The sequence below is a fragment of the Carassius auratus genome, unplaced genomic scaffold (assembly GCF_003368295.1).
Source record: "Carassius auratus strain Wakin unplaced genomic scaffold, ASM336829v1 scaf_tig00013133, whole genome shotgun sequence".
Taxonomy (NCBI): Eukaryota; Metazoa; Chordata; class Actinopteri; order Cypriniformes; family Cyprinidae; genus Carassius; species Carassius auratus.
In genome coordinates, this window is record NW_020524366.1 from 84,294 (window position 1) to 111,525 (window position 27,232).

Here is a 27,232-nt window from a genome sequence, read left to right on the forward strand (position 1 = left end):
TCCTTTCTCTGCATCACTACAATCAATATGGCACCTCAGAGAGGGACTCAGTCCCCCAAAGCTGAAGATGTACCACAACAGTGTCTATTACTCAAATTTTCCACATCTGTCTCCCAGTAGTGCCTGCTGGTTTGTACTCATTTTCTACCTCAGCTTTGGTGCAAACATTTTCCAAGTCCATTAGGCAGTAAAAACAAGGCAATCTCTTGACACCTACACCCTTAACAGCTCACAATATTATCTGACCAAACTCAGGGAATGATGAGTCTCCTGTCAAATGTGAGTCAAGCTTGATAATATGCTGGTATACTGTGGACCAATAAAGGCGACCTACAAATCACCAAAAGTACCCCCCACAAATAAATAAATAGTATTAGATAATTTATTTTAAAGTAATTAAATTATGCATGGTTTATGCTGTTCTTAAATTACACAATTTGACAACAAATGCAGCTGTTTACATGGTTTCTGTACAATGCTGATTGAATGGACTGGGAGATCAATAAACCCTCTGGAGCTTAAACTCCTGACACATTCTTCCTCCTATACTTTAAATGCTGCACATAATGATCCATTGCATAATACATGTCAGTCACTGTCCCTGTTTGTTGTAAGAAATTATGGGTGATCTAGTTTCTCTTTCCCACGATTGCAGCAGGGGCAAAAAGTTTGATTAACATTTGCAAACACAAAATATCTTTAAAGAGAAAACAACAGACAATCTTCAGAGGAGTGCATATGAGAGAGAAGACTCATTTGAGTAATTATATATCAGGATACAATATATTTTTTACTCTTTGGGTTCGACTTTCCTTCAAATAGAACAATGAGCTTTTTTACTATGTACACTGAGAATAGGGATAACTTGTTATTTTTGTACAATTATATAATAAATGTAAAAAAAATAAATAATAATAATCATGTCTTGTAACCCATACTAAATTCCATAGTAAGTAATGGAATGCCGACATATCATGTAAATATTTTGATTAAACACAGCACTGCTATTATCAGAAGAACATGGATTAATGGGAAATGCAAAAGGAGTGAAGGTAAAAGATCCCCTGGACAGCTATGAGCTCAGCCACAGTCAGTAATTATAGAAGGCAGATCAATATCTTCACACATGCAGGAATGCATTATTGTATTGCACTGAATAAACAAGCTAGCACATCACCTTTATTTGTGAATACTGATGCTAATAGACGTGGTTCAAAATGTCTAACAACATATCTGTCATAAACCGATTTAAGTCTTCTTGAAATTATAGCTGTTAAAATAATGGTGAATCTATCAATCTAAATGTGAGCTTTGATTGGCCAACTGACCCAGTGCATTGTGATTGGTCGAACACTGCAAGCACTCATTGGAAATGTAATGCCCCTTTCCATATTTGCTAGCTTCGTTTATAAAGACAGTTAATAATGTCCTTAGTTTTACCATCAGTTCAAGCATAATTACCAAGGAACAGAGTGACGTAACAGAATGTGATGAAGCTCGTATATGTTTGCAGTGCACAAGCCACTGACTCCACTGTGTGACCCTGTCTCTTTCTCTTTCTCTCTCTCTCTCTCACACACACACACACACAATGGTCAAAACTCCACATTTGAACAGTCAATAGCAAATACTTAAACTAATAACAAAACATACTTACACAGCAGCTGATTCAGAAGAGCCAGATAGTCATAGCAAAGTCAGAATTACTTCCTCTCCTAGGTTCACGAAATGGTCATCCACAAAATGCACTGCTGTTCTGTTGTAAGTAATCAGTAATCTAGTTTGTACTTTTGGAAGGCCAAATAAAGTGCTTTTTCTTTCGCCTAAATACACAAAGCATCTCCCTGACATGGCTGCTTCAACACTAACTGCGGTCACTGAAACCACACCTTGTTTCTTTGCATGAACATTTGGGTGGATTTTCGCAAATATTTCCACATAGTGATGTAGACATGTAGGGGGCGTGTTTGAATGAGCCGTTTAGGGGGGCATGGCAGAGTCTTAACTTTGATAAAGAATATCTCTTTGGATATGAAACTTTAGTCTTTTCAACTTTATAGATCTTCTTCAGGCACCAAGAGTTTGTATCACTCCAAAGAGATAGGAAAATTGAAAATGCATCATATGACCCCTTTAATTGTAATTTAATTAAAACATATTATTATTAAAATGTATATTAAATGCAATTAGCTGAACGTTCTAATACACTTTAGTATACTTAAGTACATTTTTATATGCAATTTCACAATTATTTCTATTGTTTAAAATTTGGTTAAAATATCCTAAATATATTATAAATATATGTTAAAATGTATATTTAATCTAATTTCTATTGAAATGTGTATGTCATGTATTAAAACATATTTGTAATTACTCAGTTGCCATTTAGCACTTTTAAAATATATTAACTAACAATATATTAATGTAATACTAAAAAACACAAAACAGTTAAAATTATAAATGTGCTTCAGGTATGTTAGCCAAAACATCAAAATAAGGGTACTTTTTTTAAAGCATGGCAAAAATTATTTAAAAGATTACTGAAAATGTACTTTTAATTTAAACTTTTAATTTGACATTAGTTACAAAAAAGCTTAATAAAAGTGTATTTAAGTGTGTTAAAATAATGAAAATGTACAAAAGATATACACACAGAGCAGTGAACACACACACTGTGAGCACACACCTGGAGCAGTGGGCAGCCATTTAGCCATTTATGCTGCGGCGCCCGGGGAGCAGTTGGGGGTTCGATGCCTTGCTCAAGGTCACCTAAGTCGTGGTATTGAGGGTGAAGAGAGCACTGTACATGCACTCCCCCCACACACAATTACTGCCAGCCCGAGACTCGAACTCACAACCCTTCGATTGATAGTCTGACTCTCTAACCATTAGGCCACGACTTCAATATATATATTACAATTAAGTCACAATTAAGTGCCCTTTTTCATAAGGATTCTTATCTCTTTATGAAAAATAATTATGAAATCACAAGGAACTGCATAGATGCTTTGGAATACAACAGGAAATGTAACTAGCCATCTTCTCATATGCTTGCTCATATATTTGCTGTGGGGTTGTTAACAGATGCTCCTGTTGTTTTTTTGACCTGCTGAGAATGCACACACTTGTGGACTATAATGCCACTTTACAAGATGTGATTCCATTAGACATAGATCTGTTTCTTCTGATAATGTCTGCTTCACTGAAGGCATATGTCTCCCCTGTGCTGACTATAACAGTTCCCTACAACAGTTGATGCTTAAAGATAGCTCGAAACGAGCCATGGAGTGTCATTACAGGTATTGCCGAGCTCTATGAGATGGAGAAACTATCATATCGGTGTACCAGGAATATATAAACCTTTGGAAAGCCCCTGAGTGAGACCATTACTGCTGACTGAACCGTACTGCAGCAGCGCTCTGGTCTCTGCCAAAAAATGGACGAGGTTTATTGGTAGATTCAAGCCCTATGAGACAGTGGTCACATGATAGCATGGCCCCAAGCAGAACCCGATGCACGGAGCATCAGTTTCCTTAGTCAGCACACACCATAAGTCTTAACCTAGACAGTATTAAAATGTTGTGGTGCTCAGAGTCTTCTGAACTGCAGCCATGCATGTGTCTTACTCAAAAGAATGAGTGTGACTGAGCCAAAGAGAGGGAGATGAGGACAATTTGTATGAATGTTTTATTAAACAATTCAGACATGCCTTAAAGGAATAGTTCTATCAAAACTGAGAATCCTGTAATTTTCTTATCCCCATGAGGTTCCGAACCCATTAGATGTTTTATCTAAGGAACATGAAGGGAAAATTTTGGAAATTCAAAGCACTTTATAGTCTATAGGGAGAAAAATGCCTGGAGAACTGGATCAGTGAATGACTCTTTCTTTTGAGCTACTTCTTTTCAAAGAACTAACTGATCTCATTCAAAAATCTGATTCATTCAGCAGTGTTGTTATGTTAACTTTTCATTTAATATCTAAAAAACTTAAATTTAAATTAAATCAGTTTAGGCTGCAGTACTAAAATGACAACTTGAAATGAAAATACATAAAAACTTAACATAATCATTAAATAATTACTAAAACTGAAACCCAAAAAAAAAATGCATAAGCTAATTCAAAATATTAATAAATACTATAACCGTATATCAAACATAAAACAATCACAATGAGAAGTTCTGACCGATTCATTCACAGTTCAGGTGAACATTAAGCAATTTTGTAAGAACTGATTACTACATAATATAAATTAAGAAAAGACATACATATGTGAAGATTCTTGAAAGTACATTTCGTGTTCCACAGAAGAAATTAAGTTATATGAGTTTGGAACAACATGACAGCGAGTTTTCATTTTTTGGATCAACCTTTAAATGCCCCAGAAGCAGTAGTTCTTGCTCTCTCTCCTCTCTCAGTCCCACAAAGATACACTAAACCTTAACAAGCCCACACACCAGGATTTATGCATAAAAAAAAGAAGTACAAAGCAAATTTATGCACCAGCGAGAAGAACAAGAGTCTAAACTGCAGCTCTGTTTCACTAAAACAAAAAGGCCCTGATGAGCACAGTTGGCTTTAACATGGTGATTAGTCTAATGCTAATTCCACAGATCTAAAATAAATCCAGTCCCATTCATACAAAACATTAAACATTGATTCACTGACACTACACAAAAAGTATATCCACAGATCTGTGATTAGCACAAATATGACTAAGAACAGGCAATTAAACTCAGTTTGTGTAAATCCGCTAGTCTTTATGAGTTCATATGGTTCATTAATGCTAAATGTCTGCTTCATCATAATTTAGTATTAGCGGGATTTTGGTTAATGCAGTACAACAGAATACCACACAATGCACCATACTGTGGCACTGTGAGATAAATCCACAAACAACACAAGACTTCTCCCCATCTGCTGTCATTTGTGCGCACAGAGAGAAATATGACAGAAATTCAGACTAACCCAGAATAATGCAGAATAACCCTTGCAATAAATCAACAGCAAGCTACTACACTTCAGGAAAACGATCAGTGCTGCGCCTCACTACTGCTAAAACTGATCTGAAGCCAGCTTTGCTTTATAAGCTAGAGTCTGCCAAATTAAACCACCTTTGGTCAGCTTTCCAATTAAAACTTTAAAGTTAAATTGTGTAATTTCTGTAAAAATGAAAAATACATTTTGCAAATAAAAAAATAAAGGCCCCAGCATCCCAGCAACCCCACGCAGAACAAGTGGACAGACAGACAGATAGTTTTCATTATCTTGTAAGGATATTTATATATTTTACTGAAAAGCAGGACAAAAATATTCACTTAAGAACATATTTTTTTGCAGTGATGTTTGAAAAGCACACTGTTTACAGTCCTCACGATGTTGACCTACAAATGGCTGACTCATAGTTTTCTCTGCATATTATACTAGAATATAAAGCAGTATTTTAGTATCAAAAGAATTACACTCAACATTGTATTGTAATTAACTGCCATTTAATTTTTGTTGTACTGCCCTATATGCCTCTTCCTAAACTGTGCATTCAGCTGTGCCACTGTTTCCTGTTTACTCACTGATGCTGTTTTTCAGCCTCCTGGGTGGCTCATTTTATATTTCATCCAAGAGCTATAGTCACAGCCTGGTTTACTGTAGCACATTCTATCAGCTAGCCCTGTGGATCTGTAGAGGATTACTGATGAAACTGCTCAGTAACTCAAAAACTGACCTGCACTACTGCTGGAATACTACAGAACTTAACTTTGGAGAAAGTACTCTGAAAATAACAAGTGACTGGGTGATGAAGAGCAAAGAAGGCCATTATGGTTTCAAAGCAGAAGCTTATTCATTTTTGATTGAATGTATAGCAGCTTAGAGAGAGAGAAGATTCAGGAAATGATGTCAAAGATACATTGCAGGTCTTATTAGGACATGATGCAAATGTTTTTCTACACAATAATTCTGCAAAGGCAGGAAATTGTTTTATATACAATTATATGATGTTATATGATACTATTAATGTGTCTGCAATGCTTTTAAATAGCACTAAAAGTTTGCTGACTGCCCTAGTTGGTGAGAATGTAATAAACAGTCTGCTGATGCTATTTTAAGTGTATTCCCTACTGGGAATATCAGCTTAAACCATAAAGTTTGTAATGGTATTAACATAAAAAAAGCTGGAAGCAAATTATTTGAAGTTAAACATGTTCTAATGTTTGGACTCTCATTCTGAGGCAGCAATTCACTGCAGAAGATCAATTAATGAGCAAATTATGTAATGCTTAATTTCTCCAAATCTAATTTTCCAAATCTTAAATCACACTAGCTGACTAGATATTCTTTATATAAGAGTTGTGTATTTTTACATTTAAGTAAAATTATGAATTTTTAAAGAAATCCAGACAAAAAAAAAAAGAAACTCATACACATTTTGCATGACCTTAGTGTGAGTATATTTTTTTAACAAATGTTGTTAAAAACTATGCGAACAATGTTGAGTTTTAACAAAAATTAACATTAATATCAACCGATAACAGGTATGGCACCAATATATCATGCATTCCTAATCTCCATACGCCAATCAACCATTTGACACTTAATCTGTCTAGTAAAGCATCCACGAAGCAAGGAAACCATTAAGTGATACTTACAGCCCACCATCATCATGGCCACTGAGAAGATCTTCTCCCCGTCCGTAGTAGGTGCAATGTTCCCAAAGCCAATGGTGGTGAGACTTGTCATGGTGAAATAGAGAGATGATATGTAGAGCGTGTGCTTACTGGGACCACCTTCCCACTGGCCAGAACCACTGTTATTGTAGCGGTATGGTGTGCCGATGCTGATAGCTAACTGATAAAGCCAGCTGTCTGTCTTGATGCTGTTGGTGGCTTCGTCTATGACCTCGTAATCACCAATGCTGTACCAGATGCAGGCCAGCCAATGTGCCACCAGACCAAAGACACACACCAATAAAACTAACACCGCAGCACCGTATTCCAGGTAATGGTCCAGTTTTCGTGCCACACGACCCAGACGGAGCAAACGCACCACTTTCAATGAGCTGAACAGGCTGCTGAGACCCTGGCGGAGAAAAAGAGAATGTATCATTAAAGATGAGAACAGCACACTAGCTGACCTGATATTCTTTATATAAGAGTTGTGTTCAAGTCATTGCATGTATCAAAATACGTTTATGAATTTTTTAAGAAATCCAGACAAAAAATGCAGCATATTATTGCGTAGTGTTGGTTGGTTACATGCTTCTCTGTGTGCAAAGTAAACAAACCAAGCCAGAAAGAAAAACATTCATGGTTAAGAAAGAGCTCAACATATATTACCTATTACTTACTATAATATATTATACCTATTAATTACAGGTGTGCGATGGAGTTCGTTCACTGAGAAAGAGCTCAGAAACCACATATTCATATTGGCTTATATTGATAAGGTGCACTTTAAAGGTTTAGTCAGTCATTTCAAGGTGAGATCTTCCATGTTCACATGAACATGAATAATTCCAGGTTGATGGGTGTCATATTTCAGCCTATAGCCACTTTGATCTAACACCTTTCATGTCAGAGGAGGAGGAGAGGATGTATATCAACTGATCCTTCCACACATCCAAAGAGAATCTTTGATCTCATGAGTGAAAAAAGTTGCTTTATCGATCAGGCAATTTTTTCTGAATAACAGCTAATAGTTTGAAAGTATGTTATTGAGTCTGTATCATTAAAGGGTGGAATAAATATAGTCTTGTTGGCTCTGAAAGCAAAATAAAGAGGATGCTTTCACTCAGCAACACCCACTCTATCCCTTTGAACAAAAGCTTAAGCATAGCTTGTCAACTTCAGGCCAATGCAGATTATAGATCTTCAAAGAAAAAAGGCCACTCTTATTAACATATATTTGTACAAGTATTCTTAATGTACACACACACAGTATTAACTCATTGGCAGGCCTACACAGAATATGTTGACATTTTCTGCAAGCATTGTGAGAGGAGATCTGTAAAATGGATTTTATATGGCATCAAACTATCATCTATGGTTCACATTAGTTCACATTAAGTTCATAGTAACAGAGGTTTGATCACTGGAGTTTGCTTGCTAAAAAGGTGCTTCTACACAAATGCGATACCCAAATGGATCAGGAATCAGATCGTATGACCCAACTGTGTGCACTCCCACTGGCTGTAGCCACAGCACATAGCTGCTTATTTATTTAGCATCAACAGTGACTGCTATCTCTCCCACTGAAAACGAATAACTGGGTCCAGGGTTAAGGGGTGGTGATATTATAATAAGATCTCCTTCCTGAGTCACTAACGGAGCGAAATCTGAGCAGCTCGTTTTTTCACATGTTTGCAGAGAAAGTTACTGGGTTCGTAGATGCACCGGGGACCCGATTATAGCACTTAAATGCTGAAAAAGTCAGATTTCCATGATTTGTCCCATATGACAAAAAACTTGTCTAATTCAAGTTCTTTGATTCAACTTGTATGTTTCATAACTAAACGTTTCACATCTTCTAGAGGACAGCTGGAAGGTTATCTGAAGGACAAAATGGAACAACACGTTCTCTGCAGACATTTGAAGGAATTCACTTTTTAAGCTGGCAGAGCAAAATGTATGGGGTGAGAAGTAAGTATACCTAACTGTTGCATCCTCAGAAGCTTTGCACTGTCAGCCCAGAAATGTTTAAATAGTGGCCGTGATGTGTACCTCGGGTTTAATTAGCATCTCCTCCACCGAGGATTTCTCTTTTTTTTTTTTTCAGCTGTCACACAATCAAAAGGCTAATTTCTCAAACATGCTTCATGTTCCTGAAAGTAGCAATTTTCCCTAGACACTGACACAGAAGAAGGAGGGTAAAGATAAACGTGTTCATTCTGCAATATTGCATGAAAACCTAAGACTTTTATTACGCTAGCAAAAAACGGATGCTAATTTTGCACAGTCAACTCCCCAGGCGGGGTAGCTCCTAATGGATACTTTTCCAAGTAATTTATCATTTTAAGGGCCTTATTTGCAACTGTGCTTATGTAGCATTTAGTAAACCAATTTTTTTTTTTTTTTAGGCCGAACAGATGAGTAGATATTGGGAGTGAACATTAGAAGGTTATGAGTGCTCATAAATTTTCAGTTAGACGTGACGACCCCAGAGTTGTATCATGGGATAATGGAAGAGAGAAACATTAATGCCTATTGGTGAAACATGCTGCGTGTGGATGTGTGTGTCAGGGCATGAGGAATGAAGCTTGTGCCGTCTAATTTGAATTGTCTTGCATCTAAAATCATTTTAGATAAACAGGCACACTAAGGGGTGTAGCATTCAGAGCAACATTAGCATAAATTAGAGAGCCATTAGTGCTTTTCTGCTCAACATTGAATAGGAGAGAGGTTACTGAACTGCTGCACAAATGGAAAAATGGGACAGAAGGGCCATTAACAACCCAAGAAAGGCGAGTGAACTTACAGGCAACATCGAGTCCTCCGCACGTGTGGCGTTGCGTGGAGAGTGGGCCGCAGCTGGCAAGTGGCCCACTGCAGAAGAATCTGCAATGGGATCCTAAGTCAGAAAGACAGATGCAGACGTTTCAGTGCATGCCAAACTACACACACACATGCATATAATAAGCACAGAGATGGACTTCAGGATTCATTTACAGATACTGAACAGCAGCACACTGAACATGTCAAAGTAATTAGTATTAACGGAACAGCAGATGTATGTACAAAGAACGTCATATCAAGATGCTGCTAAAAAATTTAAATACAAACAAGTGGCCCGTAACAACAACAGACCTGTCCTAATATGCACTTCCAGAAAAATCTTTGTTTGGAATGTCGTCACTCACTCACCCTTTATGTTGTATCAAACTGCTATGATTTTCTTTATTTTATGGAAAACAAAAGATATATACACTAGTATATTTATATTGCTCTTCATACAAAAACTGTATAGTGTCTAAGTATATAGTGGCCGTCAAGCCTCCAAAAAGAATAAAAAAAACAAGATCATGCAATAGTTTTTAGTGAGGAACAAATACAACCAAACTATATGTCTTACAGATAACATATCTTGAATAAGATTTTAGAAAGATTATTTTTAAACCCATTTTATATATTTTAAGAATATATCTAATAAAACGTTGGACTTTTTTTATATATATTTTCAGAAAAATATGTATTGAAAAATTATGTAATTTAGCTTTTTTATTTATTTTTATATTTCATCTATCTTTTAACCACACATTATATATATATATATATATATATATATATATATATATATATATATATATATATATATATATATATATATATATATATAATATAGATAGATTTTTTTTACCCCATATTACCCCATTTATTATGTTTTATGAGGTTTATATCTAAAAAACAATTTACTGGTGGGGTAAAAAAAACTAACTTTATTCAAAGTATTATTATTTGAAAAAGCCTTAAAAGGTGATGATACACATGGTAACTTTTTTTTTTTTGATGTCAAAGGGCAACCAGATGAAAGCATATAACCCACGACCGATCTTAAGTATCCAGATAGAAATTCCAAGGTCCCAAGCAACAACGTTTGGCAAAAATGCCCAGCAACATTGCCCCGTGTATCATAACCATTAATATCTTATGCAATATTGCTTCTCAAATAAATGTTAATTTTATTATAAAGGGAATTAAGACAAAAATACTATTTATGAAAAAATATTTTTTGTAGTGCAGGCCACAACCTCTTTGTACATATGTGATACAAGGCACTGGGTACCAAAACTTCCATACACAAGAACAATAACTATTTATGATTAGGAGAGTCAAACAAGTATGAAGTATTACAAAAAAGAGCAGGCATTACACAACACAAGTCAAGAGACCAGAATAGCCAATAAACAGGGACATGTGGCCCACAGGGGACACAAAGACTGAACAGTCTCCAGTTCATAGGAAAACATCTGACAGCCAGACACATTCTTACCAACTGCTTGTGCCTTCAAATATTTATAAAACATATGATTATTAGATGTAATCATTTATAATGAATTTTTTAATTATTTTTCATCTTCATAAATCCCCTTGGTTTCCAGTGCTCAGTGGGGTTCTACCACATTGCACACTAGAATTAACACCTTACAACTCATCAAGTGTCCTGTTGAGGTTGAGGTTGTGGTTTGTGTCAAGTTTTAGAGACAAACAGAGCTCACTGGGGGCCAGTTAAGTATGACATTTCAACAACAGCTGTGTCAGAGGCCATCAGTTTTCATAAAAACAATCTCTGATAAATATATACAGTATGCACAATGTAAACATACACATTAGCATGTATACAGATTCAGAAAAACACATGCATAAATGCATGGAAAAAACAGATGTTTTACTTAATTTATATTATTCCTTCCATAAATTCTCTAAATGCTTTAGAGTGTGAAAGCAATTTAAATTCTATAACACTATCTGATTCCTTCTTTATTAGTACTTCAGATTGATTAGTATCTACGGCTGTCTTAAACAAAGATGCAGATCATCTTTACGAAGGCTCTCTTTCAGTCAGTCACATTCAACGTTATGCTGACACTGAGGTAAGGGTCTCACTTGAGGAGCCCCAATCACCTCTGAGCATTACAAGAAATGGCCAGTGACAATTGGCGTCATGAATTTGCAGGCCAAGCCACTATCATACATATGGTTATATAAGACGGTGGATCCACTCAGCTGATCACTTTGTGAGTGCCTTTCTTGTGCCAAAGAAACATCAAAAGACATCTCTGTTCCCTCCTTCAGGAAACTTGGGTTACATATATAACCGAGACGTTCTTAAATGTACCTCTATAGCATATAGGTTCAAAGAAATCTCTTATTAACAAAACCCATTTTTCACTGTATTGGGTTTATAAGCTGCTATATTGCTACGGTGCAATATTTTTATACATATAAAAAAGTTCTTGATACTATATTATAGGTCACCTCAGCTGGTAAAGCTGAATTCTCAGCAGTCATTACTCCAGTCTGTAGTGTCACTGCATTCTAACATGCTGGTTTGCAGTTATATATTATATATACACAATTGCAGTTATATATTATACACACACACACACACACACACACACAAATGCACATATAGTAAAAAAAAAAATTACTGACCCCAAAATTTTAAACAGTATGTATATGTATAATACCATACCAATTACCAACTTTTTGTCTTCTTTTTCAACTCCAGACCAAGTATCTGAGAGAGGTAACCTCAGCTGAACTCAGCCTCAACATGCAGATTTCAACCACATCAGGAGTAATACAACTGTGCTGCATGGTCCCAGATGCCACAGGAACACTTTATTAAGATCGGGGCACACTGCAGTTTTGAGACTTCATTGTGTTCCAGTGATACAGAAACTAATGCATTCCAACAACATCGCCACATTGGGAAATTATGCTTGTTGCCTGGGCAACCGTGAACTCACAACACCAGTAGGAATCCGAAGAGTTATTTTATTGGATAAATATATCATATCATGCATGTGAAGATTAATAATGTAAAGAAGCTTAAAGCAGTATCATATTTTATTCTGAATGTCCAGTCACCCAATTTATCCTATAGCCATTAGGACGCCTGTGCCCATTTAAAGTTTTTTGGATGATCACTTCCTTCCTCAGCACTCTTTATTAGTTGGAGACTGATTCCTCCAGATAAACAGATAAAAAAATATATATATGGCAAGTAAAATCTCCCACTGTACACAGAAGTGCTTTTAATTCAAAACACAGGTGTAAGAGTTTATCTAAGAAATCTAGCATACTGAAATTGATTTCAAGAATTCTCGGAGAGTTCACCACAAAATAAAACAACTTATGAAAAATCATTAATCAATCCCTCATGTCTTTCTAAACCTATATGGATGAGTTTATTCTGTGGAACACGAGAAGATATTTTGAAGAATGTTGGTAACCAACCAACCCATTTTGGTTACTTATCCAATTATCTTCTATGTTTATATTAACCTTTAAGCCACAGAAAACTGCTAATTTGGCAAACACTGCCACCTGTGGTGAAAATATACTAAATCAGCTTTAAGCATTTCTGGTCATTGGAAAGACTCAAGCATAACTTCTATAACATGTCCATCTCAGTCCACCCTAGTCTCTCCTTAAACACACATCTACACAGACTCCAGAAATCAAGCAGCCCACTTATCACTGAACTGTCTGGCTGGGTTGAGAGTGAGACCATTTAGTCTAATGCCCATTTCCGGGAGCAACCACTGGTATGGAAAGCGATGGCAATAATGATATACAGTAGTTTTCACATCAGAGTTTAAGCCTATGGAAATGTTGAATGGAAAGAGGTCCATTCAATCCCACTACTACTTTCTTGCAAGAAAAATAAAGCATTCCTGACACAAAAAAAACATGCATGCAGTACCACTTGCATATCTCACTAAGAAATGGAAATTTATGCCAGAGAATTCCTGTGCAAACATAACCACAAACAAGATGCATAGATGAATAATCACCAACTTTAGTAACATAGAGGAGGATCAATTATAATTTGCACAGAACATTTGATTGGAGCACTCCATAAACATAACACCAAAAGTAATAAAAGCAAAGAAGATGAAGGTTTATCGATTTGTGCTTTGGTCTATAGTTGGTCATTTGAGAACAGTCAGATATGTTATGTCTGATCAAATAAAATGTAAACTAAAAGATTTTTGTTTTGCAGTAATTTGGATAAAATCAATGCATAGAGCAAATGGTTTCAAGGTCTTCTGCAGTTAAATCATCATTAGAGCTACAAAAGTCTTTAGTTACAGTAAGTCATTATGGCAGCATACTGCAGATCAAGAAATAAAAACAAATTTATATGATGAGCTGGGATGATCACATCATTCATCACACATCCAGGTCGGTGAATAAGAAGATATGAACTATGGTTAGGAACGGAGATCTTAAGGAATTTACCCATTCTGGTAACGATTCTGATTCCTCTTAAAGATTCTGATTCCTTAATGGTTCAATTAACGATTCTGAATTTGAGGAAGGAATATTTGGGGGGGAAAAATATGCTATTCTGCAATGCTATGATCAATTCAGTAATAAATATAAAATAATAAAACCAAAAATTCTGGTCACATATTTAATTAATTCCCTTATTTTTTTTTTAATAAAATGCCACTAACAGAACATAAGTGAGTCATATTAAGAAAAGCTGCTAACTGATTTAGTCAGTAAGAACTTTTAATGTTCTTGAAAGAAGTTTCTTATGCTCACCAAGGCTTTATTTATAAGATTAAACATACAGTAAAAAGAGTAATATGGTGAGATATTATTAGAAATAAAAATAACTGTTCTACTTTAATATATGTTCAAATTTGATTTATTACTTTGTTGGTGAAGTGTCACATGATCCTTCAGAAGTGTTTCTAATATGCTGGTTTGCGGTCAACAAAAATGTAATATTTATTATTAGCAATGTTGAAAACAGTTGTGCTGCTTAATATTTTTCTGTAAACAATGATTTTTCATGATTTTTTGATGAATAGTAAGTTCAAAAGAACAGCATTTATTTGAGATATACACCTGTTATTATAAGTTATAACAATAATATAAATGTCTTTACTGTCCCAAATTTTTTAACAGTAATATATATATATCTGTGTGTGTGTGTGTGTGTGTGTGTATTGCTCAAATAAATGTCTCTCTTTAATGTTGTGCTTACCTCAGCCACGTTTTCAAAGGCGTTGATGATGTCATAGGGCAGGCAAGACAGCAGGTCTATGACAAACCATGTCTTCAAGTAGTTCATGCGTATGAGCTTTGGGTCAGATATGACCTCTCCTCCAGGTCCTACAAAAGTTGTATGAAAGTTCAACACAATATCCACTAAGAAGATGACATCCACCACGCTGTCCATTACCAACCACACCAGGTTGTTCTGTTTGGTCTTAAAGGACACATTGTAGGGCACCATGATGGCCGTGTAGAAGGTGAGGATGAGGATGACCCAGTCCCAAGTGGTCTTAAAGGTGCAGTAGTGCAATATAATGTGAGGTGGAGTTTTAGGAGCCTCTTGCTTGTATTGAGGGAGGATGTCAGAGCCCAGCTGAAGAGCCTTGGAAAGACAGAAACTGAAGTTAGCTAAAGTTGAATTAAAAAGACAGCAAGGTTAAAAAAAGATACATAAAAAAATTGTCTAACAATTAGTTTTAATTGATTTAAGACAAAACTCTGATTATGAAATGTTTTTTTTTTTTTTTTTTTGCATTGCAGCGAGACCACCATGGAAAGTCATGCTGGTCTAAGCTGGTCTTTTGCCCTGTTAAATTTATGCACTGTAAGGAACACATACGTCATCAATTACCTCATGAAAGGGCACCATAATATAGTATACAGTGAAATATTTAGAAACATAAAGCTTAAGTCATCAGTCATTGGACAGCTGAGTCAGCTATCATCTGTCTGGAAGACAAACTATCATTGGGACTGAAGACAAAGGCAGTTGACCTTTTTGGATCTGCATATATTTACGTATGTGTGTGTGGGTCAGGTTTTGCCTAGACTGTGAGGTCCAAATGATTCCAAATAAGCAGTTAATGAAGATCAGCTACAAAACCTGACCAGAGAAAGGTTCTTGCAAGGAAAAAAGCTGGATAAAGTTTAATGAAAATCTAAAAATGCAAAAAAGGCTTATATAAAGGTCAAGAGTATGAGAAAGAAAATGCCATTAGATATTGTTAGTATAAAAACAATAGAAGTCAATGGAAAGTCCAAACCCTAGAAAAACAAATGTGTGTGTGACACTCACCTCTGCCAGTCGTGAATGCTTGTGGCTGACCTCAGTCTTGTTCACAGGTGTGAGCTGCTGAAGTGTACTCCGGTTATTGGTTAATGCCCTGGTCAGCCTGGCAAACTTGGTCCATCCTGTAACAAAGATCAACAAAATGGTGTATCCGCAACAGGAAACAATTCTTTGTCTCCTCTACATTTCTTTACTTTACTCACAAACACAATTTTCCACACAACTAGTAGCGCTGCTGGTATCATGCTCCTCAGCCAAAAAGCCCACGCTGATTTCCACTAAGGCTCCTTCAAATGCTGACGCCAGTGAAAACTGTTCTTCCCCATCCCTTCCTTCCAACAACTCACATATTTTTGTGTAACCATGTCCCATTTCTAAAGTTTGTGCCATCAACATGTCGCAACCTACTCTTTTCTTGCCTTTTCTTTTTTTAAAACAGAAACTGTTATGAACCCTTGGGGGCACTTCACAAAGGCATATTATTTCTTTATGACTTTAAAATGAAAGCATTATGACATGGTGGAGACTTGAAGGAAGATGTTGCGTCCAACAGGGCGCCTCGCTTTGAAGTCATTGCTTTCTCATTAATAAAGACTGATGGGAAGTTTTTCTTTTGATCTCAATAACCCTAAAATCATTTGGGTCAGTTGAGTCCTACAAAGGAGGATCTTCCCCAAATGACTGTAAAAAGTGTATGTGTGCCAATGTGAATACCTTTTTTTTCCCATTAATCTCATCTCATCCAATTTTTTTTTTTTTTACCTTCAGGATTGACTGTTTTTAAAAGTTTACAGGGTGGGAAAAGAGTAAAACATAAATAACAGTGTGTCTCTCCCATTTAAGTCACATCTCATGAATGTTTAAACACAACAATACAGTACCAGAGTAAGTCTGAATGCATTGGGAGTCTTGGAGCCACTCTCTTATTACAATAGGGACATAGAGGGGAAGTCTTTCTGCATGGCCACATGAACAATGAACTCAGTGAAGGGATAAGGAGGGGAAATCAGCCGTGTGCACTTATTGGTAGGATGTATGAAAATAGCACACTAGTCTGTTCAAACCCATACAGCGGGGGACAGCTTTAAGTCAGGAAGGCCGACTGGCTACATTTAAGTTAAAGGAACTTTCTGGGATTACTACAAAGTTAAACTCAATTAATATAAGTAAGGCATTTATGGCATAATGTAAAACTAAATAAAATAAAATGTAAAAAAGTTGTAAAATTGGATAAACTGTAAATTCAAATATTTATTTATGTTTAAACATTTAAAATTAGCTTAACATATGGTTTATGTCATTTTAGATATTATAGTATTACGTTGTCACAAAAATTTTAATATTGAATAATATTGAATTGTAATATAGAATTGAATATTCTTGTAAGGTGTTTAGCAGACATACATGGTACTGTTATTAATATGGATTTAAACAAACACTGAAAACGCAGAAATGCAAAATATGACAGTGAAAAAGAAATACTGAAAAAAATGAACTGTGTCACAGACAGAAGGAAGAAAAGGAGAAAAAAACAATGCATGGTTCAGGCCATCTGGCTGTCTTAGGGCAAAGTCACAATGCTGCACAGGCCCCCTAAGGCATCTTCCAGATATAGTTCTTCTACAGGGGAAAACAATGCTAGGTAGACGTGTTGAGCAGCCATAAGGCAAAGCCTCAGAGAAATCTCAGTTTGGCCATTGCAGCCTCATAGAACCTTATCAGACTTAAGCTACAATGGAGCATATGTTTGCCCAAATGCACCACATCTGGCAGAATATTAGCAAGCAAGGTCTGCAAGACTGCAACGGCTATACAGACTGCAGCAGTGAAGGAAACACAGATTAAGGCGAGATTTCATTAAGAATCACATCCACTGAGAACAGTGTTTATTTGCACATGCTATTTGCATTGTTTTGCCGCTCAATTCACTAAAGGAATTAAGCAAATAAGGTGATGATACAGATGAACAGACAAATTCTGAATGAAACCTTGTTTGGGGAAAATTTTCGTTGGATTGCTGACCATGACTGCTATGTTATGGCACACTTTCTTCTGGGATTGTGCAGTATTGCTCCACTACTGTGATCCAACCATGATTCAAGCCTGACATATGAATAAAGAGTCAGAACAATCTAATTTTTTGAAGTAGTTTATTGAAACTTTAGACAAAATCTTTTCTGAAACTGCAATTTGTTTCAAGTGCTGATATTTATATGGCCAAAAAAGTATGAGGAAATTATTTTAATTATGCTATTGAAATTATACTTTTACAGCTATTCTGCTTAATACCTGTTTTCTGCTGGTTCATCTCCCTTCATTTTCCCTGTGCAGCTCTGAACCTAGTAGATGATTACCCATAAACACATATTCTTCCTTTCTGAGGGCTGCTAACTACATTCCCTTGAACGTTTACTGGCTACCTCTCAATTTACCCAGGTGTCAATGATAGGGTCCTAAAGAGGTCCCATTTGATGAGCTGATAATCCTCTCCAGGTAACTATCAGATACAGAAAGATCTGGAAGGATCTCAGAGGGTTTTCACTGTTGCCATGGAGCCCATAATCATTGCTCGTTTTTCTTCCCTATTTGCTATTATATAACATTTGTGCCCCTCTGGGTGAGCCACCACCAATGTGATCATGGTTTAAATGTATGCACAGATCCTTTAAATTCTTGGGCACGAATGCAGTCTATACAAAGAAACCCTCCGTGCATTGCGTGCACTGATGCCTAACGGTGCTTTATTATTTCTATGCAGATGCTTTGCATATTTCATTAAACCACCAGTGCAGAGCAGAGCATTACCAACAGGAGCACTATTCCATGTGATTTTGAGACAGCATACATGGAAACATACATGAATACACACACACACACACACACACATACACACACGTTTGTTAAACTGTATATTCTATCACCATACACCAACCCTACACCAAAACCTAACCCTCACAGGAAACTTTTAGCATTTTTACTTTCTCAAAAAAACTCATTCTGTATGATTTATAAGCGTTTTGAAAAATGGGGACATGGGTTATGTTCTCATAAGTCACCCTCTCCTTGTAATACCTGTGTCATACCCATGTCATTATACAAAGTTGTGTCCTGATATGTCACAAAAACATGCACACACACACACACACCCACACACACACTCACACACACACACATACTGTACTCTTGTTATAGCTCTATCCTCTCCCCAGGGGCAGCAGTCACATGGAATGAAACTCTAGGGAAGATCTCGATTATACAACTAATTACAAAATACCTGTAACGCAAATAAAACTAAAAGCTTCACTATGCACAATGCATGTAATTAAAAAAACAATAAACCAAAGCCTGAATTAAAAAGAACAGTTCAGACAAACAAAACTGTTAGATAAAAAAAACAGTAATATGAAATATTATTACAATTAAAAAATAAATTTGTCTATATTAATAAATTTTTAAATGTAATTCATTCACGCGATGGGAAAACTGAATTTGCAGCGACCATTATTCCAGTCTTCAGTGTTACATGATCCTTCAGAAATTATTTTAATATTCCAATTTGTTGTTCAAGAAACATTTCTTATTACAATCAATGTTAAAAACAGTTATGCTGCTAAATGTGTGTGGAAAATGTGATTGAATATCACATTTAGAATACAGATTTTTTTATTATATTATATTTTTCACAAACCCCTGGTTAAAAAAGCCAGAACCTTACGTGATACTGACTCTTCAACCATAAAGGAAACAGCTCACTTACAACCTCTTTAATGAAGTAGCAGATACTGTATAGCCCATCACTCTCATTCCAGAAAGGTCATCAATCATATCATTTACATACATACATTCCACTCCCACTGCTAGAGGAACCATATAAAGAACATGTTTATATTTATTGCCAATACAGCTGATGTTGCTGTTCAAAGCCCATGATGCAGGCTTTCCATACCTGATGCTGCACTCTCTCATCGGTAAATGTGCATGAGCTATTCATGAAGCAATACTGAATACACACCTGGCAAGTGACGTTTAACAAATGCCCCTTTAGAACAACAGATCTCATATTCACCTAACAACAAACTGAAGCGCTGTGCAAAGCTATGAATAATCTGATTGTGCTGTTAATATTTATTAGTTCATCGAGGGTCAAAAGCGGCATTGATTAACATTTTAATAAGGGCAAATAGTCCTTCATTTACAAAGTAATCATTGTGGGTGATTTGAATGCCTGATAGATGCTTAATAAAATTTGTGGGTCGGTGTGATGATAAACAGCTTTTATTCTCAACACGGGCAATACTAAGGCTCATCTATGCCAAAGTAAATATGAGCGCAGTCACCCGTTATGCATAATTTTCTATATTCGGAAACATTTTTAAAAAGCTATATGGATATGTATAGCCAGTATAATTTCCATTGCACAAAATGTTTTTTATAGTGGGAGAAGGTACTTGAAATGTTAATCAAAACTTTTAGTTCTTTTAAGAACTGTTCAGCGTTTGCTACCATAACTGTCACTAAATGCAGAATGGTTCAATTTCAGCACTGCCTGTTCATGGGTGGTCTTTCAATCTAATAGGCTGTTTATCTGTTTCAGAGTGATACTCGCTGAACTCACTTCCTGTTGCTCTGTACACACCCACTGACAAGAGTCTCAGTTGGGCCACAAAGTGACAACAGCTGCCATCAAGAATCTGAAGGGAAATATTTATATGTGTGTGTGCACGCGTGTGTGTTTAAAGAGCTCCTGTGTGGGCTAGGATCACTGTCAAAGGACAAGTGCTTCAGTTTAGCAGTGGCAAAAGCTGAAAAGGAAAATAGCCACTGGTTTATATGAGATCGAGAGAGAGAAAAGCAGAAAGAGTAAGTAAATGGTGGGAAAAGTTGGGTCTGACAATGCCCATCCATCACAGATACACATCTAGCCTATTCAAGGAACCTCTATGACTGACTGCAGTGCTAGCCATAAGCAGCACTCTCCAACATAAAGGGACAGCTTGTCTCTCTCATTATACTACCATGTACTATTGTGCCAAGCAGCATGCAACACACAAATATCCCCAGTTAAAATATACCCAATTGACCTTAATTCAATATTTTTGTGTGGTTCTCCAGTGAAAATAACTAAACATCCTTAAAGGGGGTTCAATTGTGTTTGGTGTATTCAGAGTTGTTCACAGTGTTAAAGAGATGGATTCTCTTGCTAAATATGGCCAAAGTTGAAAAAAATAATTTAGAAGAATGACTCAGAATTTCTGTGCCGAGAATCTTATTTCTGGGTTGGTACAAGTTTCGGCTGTTTTCTAAAAAAAAATAAAGTCGTCTGCAATGTCTGCAGCAAGGAATTTGCATATCACCGGAGTTCGTCCACTCTAAAGTACCACATCAATGCAAAGCATCCAGGAGTTAACGTCAATCCGGAGGTACGACCTAGCACGTCCCATGATAACTTAAGCAGTCAACGTCATCTTCAAGATGCCTTGTTTGTACAGTGAAAAAAATCTTCTTCCTGAAGCTCTTTTAAATGTATTTTCTTAGCATATTGTTGATTGTTATGGCCATTATTTGAACAATGAAAATAATAATAAAATAATTGTTTAACTTTAATGTCACTATTATTCATCATTGATTCATTTGAATTGGAATATTTGATACTTTTACAGGAAAAATTATGTATGCGATTAATTTAGATTAATTAATCACAGAGTATGTAATTAATTAGATAAAAATGTGTACTCGATTGACAGCCCTAATATATATATATTCCCAGGTAAATATTTTTTTACTGCACAATAAAAGAAAAACAGATACAAATTATTTTATTATAAATATTGCAAGGTCTAACAAATCTCCTTTTCATCCAGATTGCATTTCCTATGCAACCATTTGACAAATGTGTTACATCATTTGTTTGCTTTTCAAATAGAAAGTCAAATTTACATGAAACAAATGAATTTTTTAATAAAGGTGTGTGTGTGTGTGTGTGTGTGTGTGTGTGTTAATGCACTCTCTACCACCAGGCTGAAAAAAGCAACCCTCAAAATAAGATTTAGAGTTCTTACCTCTGGTGGTCTCATCTTCAATGGGCTGCTTGAAGACAGTGATGTCCTTAAAAGTGCAGAGGAACAGGACCACCTTATCGTTCTCATTCCTGATGGGGGCTACCTGCATGTAGAGCCACACAGGGGTTCCTGACAGCACCGGATGAACACAGTGAGAGAGGAGAGAGGGTAAGATGAAAGGAAAGTGTGAAAAGTATGTGAAGAGAAGTGAATTGAGGGTTTAAAAGAAGTCATGACGAGGAAGTTAAAAGACATGGATGAAAATTATGTGAATGGTGAGGGAAAGTGAAAGTGACAGAGAGGTCCAATGGAAGAGTAGGAGAAGAATAAATGATGATGTGATTATTGTGGTGAATGAAGATCGCAGGAGAAAGACAGGAATTGAGAAAAAGGAGGGAAACAGGAAGATCACTGAGACCAAGGTTCTCGATTCACCTGTATGAGGAATATACGGTGTAACCCATGTGCCTAATGGGTCATTACATTTGAGCTTAACAGGTCAGCTTTATCTTAAAGAGGCAACATGGGGAGATTTATCTTTATAGTAGCTGCATTAGAAACATTCAAGAGTGGAGAGGATGCAATTGTGCCCAAAATGCAAGATGCCTTGAGGTGTAAATGATCAAATAACTCAAAGCAAAGATGTGAAGTGTTTAGGGATGGGCATGAGTATCCAATGATTGTTCATGATCATAAATTTCGTGACTGTTAACAGAAACTGGGTAAGGAGACTCGACACAACTCGACAGCTAAACTAAGCGTGACTAAATGGAACAGAACACGGGTTCTTCAGATTCCTTAAAATAACTGATTTAACTTGTAACAGCGAATTGTCACAATGTTGCATCTTAGCTGTAATTAATGTCAGACTCATTAAAAATGGACATATGTAAAAATAATATTTAAGCATGTGCAAAATGTGTCTAATTGTGTCAAGAATCGTAGAGTGTGCACCCAGCTTTATGTCAAGCAACCTGTGGTGAAAATAGAAAATGAACCACAGGCCAGCAGCACTAAAATATAACGCGATCCAACAACCAAACTTACTCATGACAAACAGAAACATTACATCAGATATTAAGTATCTACACAATTGAGAGTACTTGAGTAGTCTAAACAATTTAAATGCCCAAATTTCAAGTAGGACACTTTTTTTTTACAGAAGTGAGGAGAAAGTTTTTAGAGGAACGTAGTGCCTCTTTTGCCTCGCTTGAACTCATTGAGTTGAAAACTGTGCCATAAAATCAGACACTTTCTGCTGGCTGTTTTGACATTCATGCTGTGTTTGCAAATGAAGTAGAATAGATGTAACATCCAGACACACTTTTCATTGAACATATGTGCTGTTTGATACAGTGCCTGTATGTAAAGAAGAAAGTCCAAAATAAACAATAAAGTGGGGTCTATATGTTTTTATCACTTTTATGTTGATTAACTTAACACAATATAACATTATAATCACACAAACAGAGTTTTTACTGTTATAAAAACACATATTTGTGAGCATTGGTGGAACAGAATGTGTCAGAATAAACATGTGTCATCATTTTAATCTGGCCAGTTGTGAAATCTTGTGTTGTGGACCTAGTCCGGGCAGTGCCATATTTCATATATCAACTTTTAACAGGAATGAAAAAGAGGGTTTGATGACTGAAGAATCAAACTGTTGTTTAATAACATATTGATTGTTCACTGATTAAATGTCTGGAAAAAAAAAAAATGTAAGTTTAGAATTGCATGGTCTAGGACCTTTATACAGTGTGTGCCATTGTAAATACTTTAAGTCTATCCGCCCGCCATATATATATATATATATATATATATGAAGGAATTTTCATTCTTTTCAGGAACTCGGCTTCCTACATCGACACAATTGCATCTCTGTATTTTCCCTTTTCCACTAGAAACAGCAGGCAAAGTGAAAGAATTGTAGCTGGGAATACTCACTGTTCTTCTTATAGAGCAGCACTTCAAAGCAATTGGACTCATAGTTATCAAAGGTCTGTCTGACTTTGTCTATTGTCTTCTTGTCTGTCAGCTCGCCGTACATGAAACTGCCAGGGGGACAGAGAGACAAAGGATGGAAAGTTGAAAAAAGGTTTTGAGAGTGAGAGTAGTGGGTGGGAAAGGGAGAAAACAGGTGATGAAAATGAGCAAGACAAAGAGAGCAGAAAAAGAGAGTTAGGGGAGTGTGCACACCTGTGTGCCACACACATCCAGCGAACTCTACCTTGTCTTTCACTGTCAGTTAATTCACTGAGTGTGCACAAGGGCTGGTGGCTGATGACACGGGCTGTCAGATACTGCAGCCGCTCTATTGAACATGTGGAGGCTGGACAAACAGTAGATGCCGAGCCTCACTTCCGACATGTTCTACCCTCATGGTTATGTAAAAGGAAGGAAACATTCAATTTGAAACAGTTCAGGAAAGCAGCAAAAGACAAGGTATTCTTGTGTGTTTTAGTGCCTGAAGTTCTCTTAAATGTTTGCAAATAATGTGGCACCACTGGGGTTCAAAAGTCTAAGACCACATATAAAATATGGCAGTCAAAATACAGCCTGGAAAAATACAAAAAGTTTTTTAAGGGGGGGGGGGTGATGGGGGAACTAGTACAACATTTATAATTCTGGCCTATTTTTTTAATTAAGTAAATCTGTGACAATGATCATTTCAACATCTCCTAAATTCATGCTGGGAAGAAATACAGAAAATCTGAAATTCATGTTCATTTTCTAATTCAGTTTTTAACTTGTTTGGCTGATTATATAAAATTTCGAATAAAATGTGCATAATAAAAAAAAAAAAAAATTATAGTATTACTAGTGGTATCAGACTTTTGGATAATACAATTTAATAATGATAACAAACAAGTCAGAAGATTCTTTAAATTAACATTTTAAAAAATATTTAAAAAATCTAAGACAAAAATGTTCAATAAACCATGACAAAGCTGTAGAATTGACAAAGAAGACTTAAGACGTGGAATGAAAATGCGTGGTGGATCATTTCATGAAGTCCCATTTTCATGAATTTTACTTTGTGAATTTCATGACAATATTACAATGTGAATGTGGTCAATTGTATTCTATTTTTTTTTACTTCAGCTTTTTACTTCATCTCCATCCTTTCCAATCATGTTATAATCAAAATGAAGTTTATGTGTTTGAGTTTTCAAACTTTCTCTATCTCTAACTTTCTCATCTGTTGTCCATTTCTTCTTAAGTGGACACAGGAGGACAATGCTCTACAGTCAGACAGTCCTGTAATGTAGCGTTTATAGCAAATTACTACAATCAAGACTGGGTGACATTGAAACCTCAGCTTCCAAAAAAAAACAAAAATATATAGGTAATTATGGTGCATTTGAGTTTTGTGACCCTAAGCTACTCAGAGACTTTTAGTATCAAATCCTCAACCATATTGCTTTAGCTGACAAAGGCTTGTGCCAGTTCTACCTCTAAAATTCCCCTTGAATCCTGAGTCAATCTGGAGTCATATCACAGTCTGTAGGCAGATCCATATAACTGCATGGAGGCAGAGCCAAATCGCTGCAGTTGGTATTGCTATTTCTACTCTGATGATTGGCATCTTACTGAGCATATTTAGCACTAACAAGGTGTTCGGTGATGGCTCAGGAGAAATGTGCTCTCGGAGTGGCTGAATAGCACACGCAGATGGCTCAACACAGCTGAACTGATGTGAGAAGTGTGTTGAAGTGATGTGAGAAGTGTGTTTTAGCACCATTAACTCAAGCAGAATAAGAAAATGACACTTCTGCGCCTAACACTTCACCAAAATCATTAGCGAAACATCCACAATTGTCTGATGAGTGAAACTAGCAGGAATAGCGGTCAGTTCTCACTTAACAAAGACAAATAATAGTAATAATAATAATAATAAATGATCAAATTCTGTCCTTTCTCTACTTCATATTCTGCATTGCATCAGTTTAATAGATTCAGCTCCTGCTATCCGAGCATAACCCCTCTGGAAAAGTTTCTGAGGCTTCGTTTTCGTATCCAAAATAATGTAATTCTGTAAAAACACATAATTTAGTTATGATGCAAACTAATGCATTTTTGGATCCTGCATGCCTTAGCCTGGAAAGTTGCGAATATAAATTTTGAATGACATCACTGTCTGCCCTTGACTACTGAATCCGGACAGGCTATAAATAGACAGGTGGGAGAAACACTTACCTGCAGGTGCTGCTCTTCTGCATGACCTCTGCCCTGTGGTAACCAGACAGCTTGCAGAATCCGTCATTACTGTAAACTATAGGCCATTCAACGATTTGCGCATTCCCCAACAAGAAACTTGTCTCTGCAATCAAATATAAGAGGTAGGACGGGAACATGTTTATTAATGTGCATAAATAACTAATTATTACAGTATATTTAGTGTTCGTATTATCGTCAGGTACATCAGTTTAGTCAAACTTGTATCTGTCACGTGTTTGGCTGTAGTAAGGAATTGCATAACAAAGGAAACATAAAGGAATTAATCTGAATAGAAATCTCACAGGAAACATGTAGAGAAACAAAAAACATAAAATGTAAAAGTAGACGGACAGGGACTAGAATGGAACTAAGGATGTTAAGAAAACAAAGTCAATCTGAGTAGTAATCTGACTGCACACTAAAATAATAAAATAAATAATAATACAAAATAAAACTGCATTTACACTTGGCAGTGTAAATAGTAGTAGAGGATGCACTGTGTTCAGATCTCAGTGTAAGATAAAGACAATCCAGCTATCATGTCTGCATTCGCAGGCTGATGTCACACAAAACCCTGCCCCCTTTCTTCCAAACTGTCAAAAGACTTCCAATCGGTCCAAGAGAAAGATCTGATTGTTTATCCAGATAGAGAAGTCACTTGATGTTGCCAAGTGTAAACACAGCATGTCCTGATTGAAAGATGATCCGATCTAAATGATTTGATAACTGTGATGTAAACGTAGCCTTATTCTATTCATCTGAGATGATCAGACACCTTTTTTCCGAAGGTTAAACACTTCCCTTTGAATGGAAATTTGTTGAGAAGAAAAAAGGCTTGCGTTTCAAGGCCTAATTTGTACTCCATTTGTGGAAACTGCTTCAGTTCATTCTTTTATTTGTCACAATGAATTGCAATGCAGTCTTGGCATCAGTGTAACTGATACACGGTGGTCTAGCCATAGCAGGTGGGTTAAAGCCCTGAACATTGTTCCTGTGAGACTGTGCCATTAAAAAGACTAAGTCATCCTCTCTAGTCTTCATTAGTGAGGCAAAAAGACAACTGTCTTCACCCTCCCAATGCAGGTATAAAAATAGACAGGCAAAGAGAACATTACATCACCGGAAAACAAATCAAAGCACAAATTGTTACAGAAATG

The 27,232-nt window shown here is 36.3% G+C and overlaps 1 protein-coding gene across 1 annotated transcript in view; it reads right to left on the bottom strand.

Annotated features, from left to right (window-relative positions):
* Window positions 1-27,232, bottom strand: part of LOC113073874 (potassium voltage-gated channel subfamily H member 5-like) — an 81,197-nt gene that overhangs the window by 41,024 nt on the left and 12,941 nt on the right. Inside the window, exons 2-8 of the mRNA XM_026246621.1 lie at window positions 26,055-26,178; window positions 23,802-23,908; window positions 21,855-21,983; window positions 15,802-15,917; window positions 14,716-15,108; window positions 9,469-9,561; window positions 6,645-7,074 (exon numbers count right to left, since the gene is read on the bottom strand). Coding sequence (XP_026102406.1) covers window positions 6,645-7,074; window positions 9,469-9,561; window positions 14,716-15,108; window positions 15,802-15,917; window positions 21,855-21,983; window positions 23,802-23,908; window positions 26,055-26,178 — 1,392 coding nt within the window. The remainder of the gene's footprint in view (window positions 1-6,644; window positions 7,075-9,468; window positions 9,562-14,715; window positions 15,109-15,801; window positions 15,918-21,854; window positions 21,984-23,801; window positions 23,909-26,054; window positions 26,179-27,232) is intronic.